This window comes from Gracilinanus agilis, chromosome 6 (assembly GCF_016433145.1).
Source record: "Gracilinanus agilis isolate LMUSP501 chromosome 6, AgileGrace, whole genome shotgun sequence".
Taxonomy (NCBI): domain Eukaryota; kingdom Metazoa; phylum Chordata; class Mammalia; order Didelphimorphia; family Didelphidae; genus Gracilinanus; species Gracilinanus agilis.
This window is the reverse complement of record NC_058135.1, coordinates 297,261,243-297,262,319: the sequence shown is the minus strand read 5'-3', so window position 1 is coordinate 297,262,319 and position 1,077 is coordinate 297,261,243. Positions and strand designations below refer to the sequence as shown.

Here is a 1,077-nt window from a genome sequence, read left to right as displayed (position 1 = left end):
GCTCGCACCCCTCGTCCTCCTCGTGCTCCCGGGCTCCACGCCTGAGCCGGCGCAGAGGGGAGAGCCCCCCTGGGAGGCAGGAGGCCCCAGCCTCCTCCTCAGGCCTCCTGCCTCCCGGGGGGGCTCTCCCTTCCGCCCCTCCCCCTCCCCCCACTGTCGCTGTCGTCTTTGCCCCGAGTTTCGCCTCCTCAGAACCAGCCAGGCCCCTGGGCCCCGCCTCGCCTTGGCTTCTGCGGCCAGCCCTCTCCTCCGGATCTCTTTCCTCCTTTGCAACCCGTCCCCGTCCTGCCTGCTTCCGGGGTGGTCGGGAGAACAAGGACGAGCCCACAGATGTGCCCGGCGGGCGGCGGGGTGCAGAGAGGGCCCCGGAGGGGGGCGAGGCGCGGGCTGATGGGCAGCTCCGTCCGCTCAGAGGTGTTTCCACGAGCAGAGCCCCGGCCCTCCAGGGGCCCTGCGGCCAGTCACCCGGGCCTTCCGAGCCGCGGGGGGATTCCTCCGGGCTTTTCTCCATCCCGATTCCCATCTCTGGGCTCTTCGGGAGGGAATAGTGGGTGGGGAGCCACGAGGGGCCCTGGGGAGGCCCCTGGCAGGGGGGCGTCCCAGAGCCTTTAAACAAGCGAGGCAGTTCCATGGCCTAGTCTCAGCCCCTTCCTTCTCGCCCCGTCCTCAGGAGCTCCCAAAGCTGGCGGCCCACCCTCCGGCCCGGGAGGCTCGGGCTGAGCTCTGATCAGGCTGCTCCTGGCTCGTCTCTGCTTCCGGGCCATGGCCCGCTTCCCGCATCCGCCTCCCTCTTCCTGCCCTTTACGTGAATTCTGCTCTCTTCCTTCTTCCTTCCCTTCCTGCTCTCAGGAAAACTTCCCTAGATTCCCTGTGGGCAGGTTCTTCAAGCTTGACACCTGGCAGAAGTCCGCCCATCGCCTCCGGAGGGGCCTGCCTGCCCTCCTCCGTGCCCGCAGGGACCGGCTGAGAGCCCAGGCGCTGGAAGCGATCAGAGAGGCCAAGCGTCACCGTCCCCTGATCACCTTGCCCAGCGAAGACCCCATCCGTATGGATGCCTCATCTGAAAAATCTACCAAT

At 67.9% G+C, this 1,077-nt stretch overlaps 1 protein-coding gene across 1 annotated transcript in view; it reads right to left on the bottom strand.

Moving 5' to 3' along the window:
* Nucleotides 1-511, bottom strand: part of LOC123252850 (collagen alpha-1(I) chain-like) — a 3,326-nt gene extending 2,815 nt beyond the window's left edge. The window contains exon 1 of the mRNA XM_044682084.1: nt 155-511. Within this exon, the coding sequence (XP_044538019.1) occupies nt 155-511 (357 nt within the window). The remainder of the gene's footprint in view (nt 1-154) is intronic.
* Nucleotides 512-1,077: the final 566 nt, after the last annotated feature.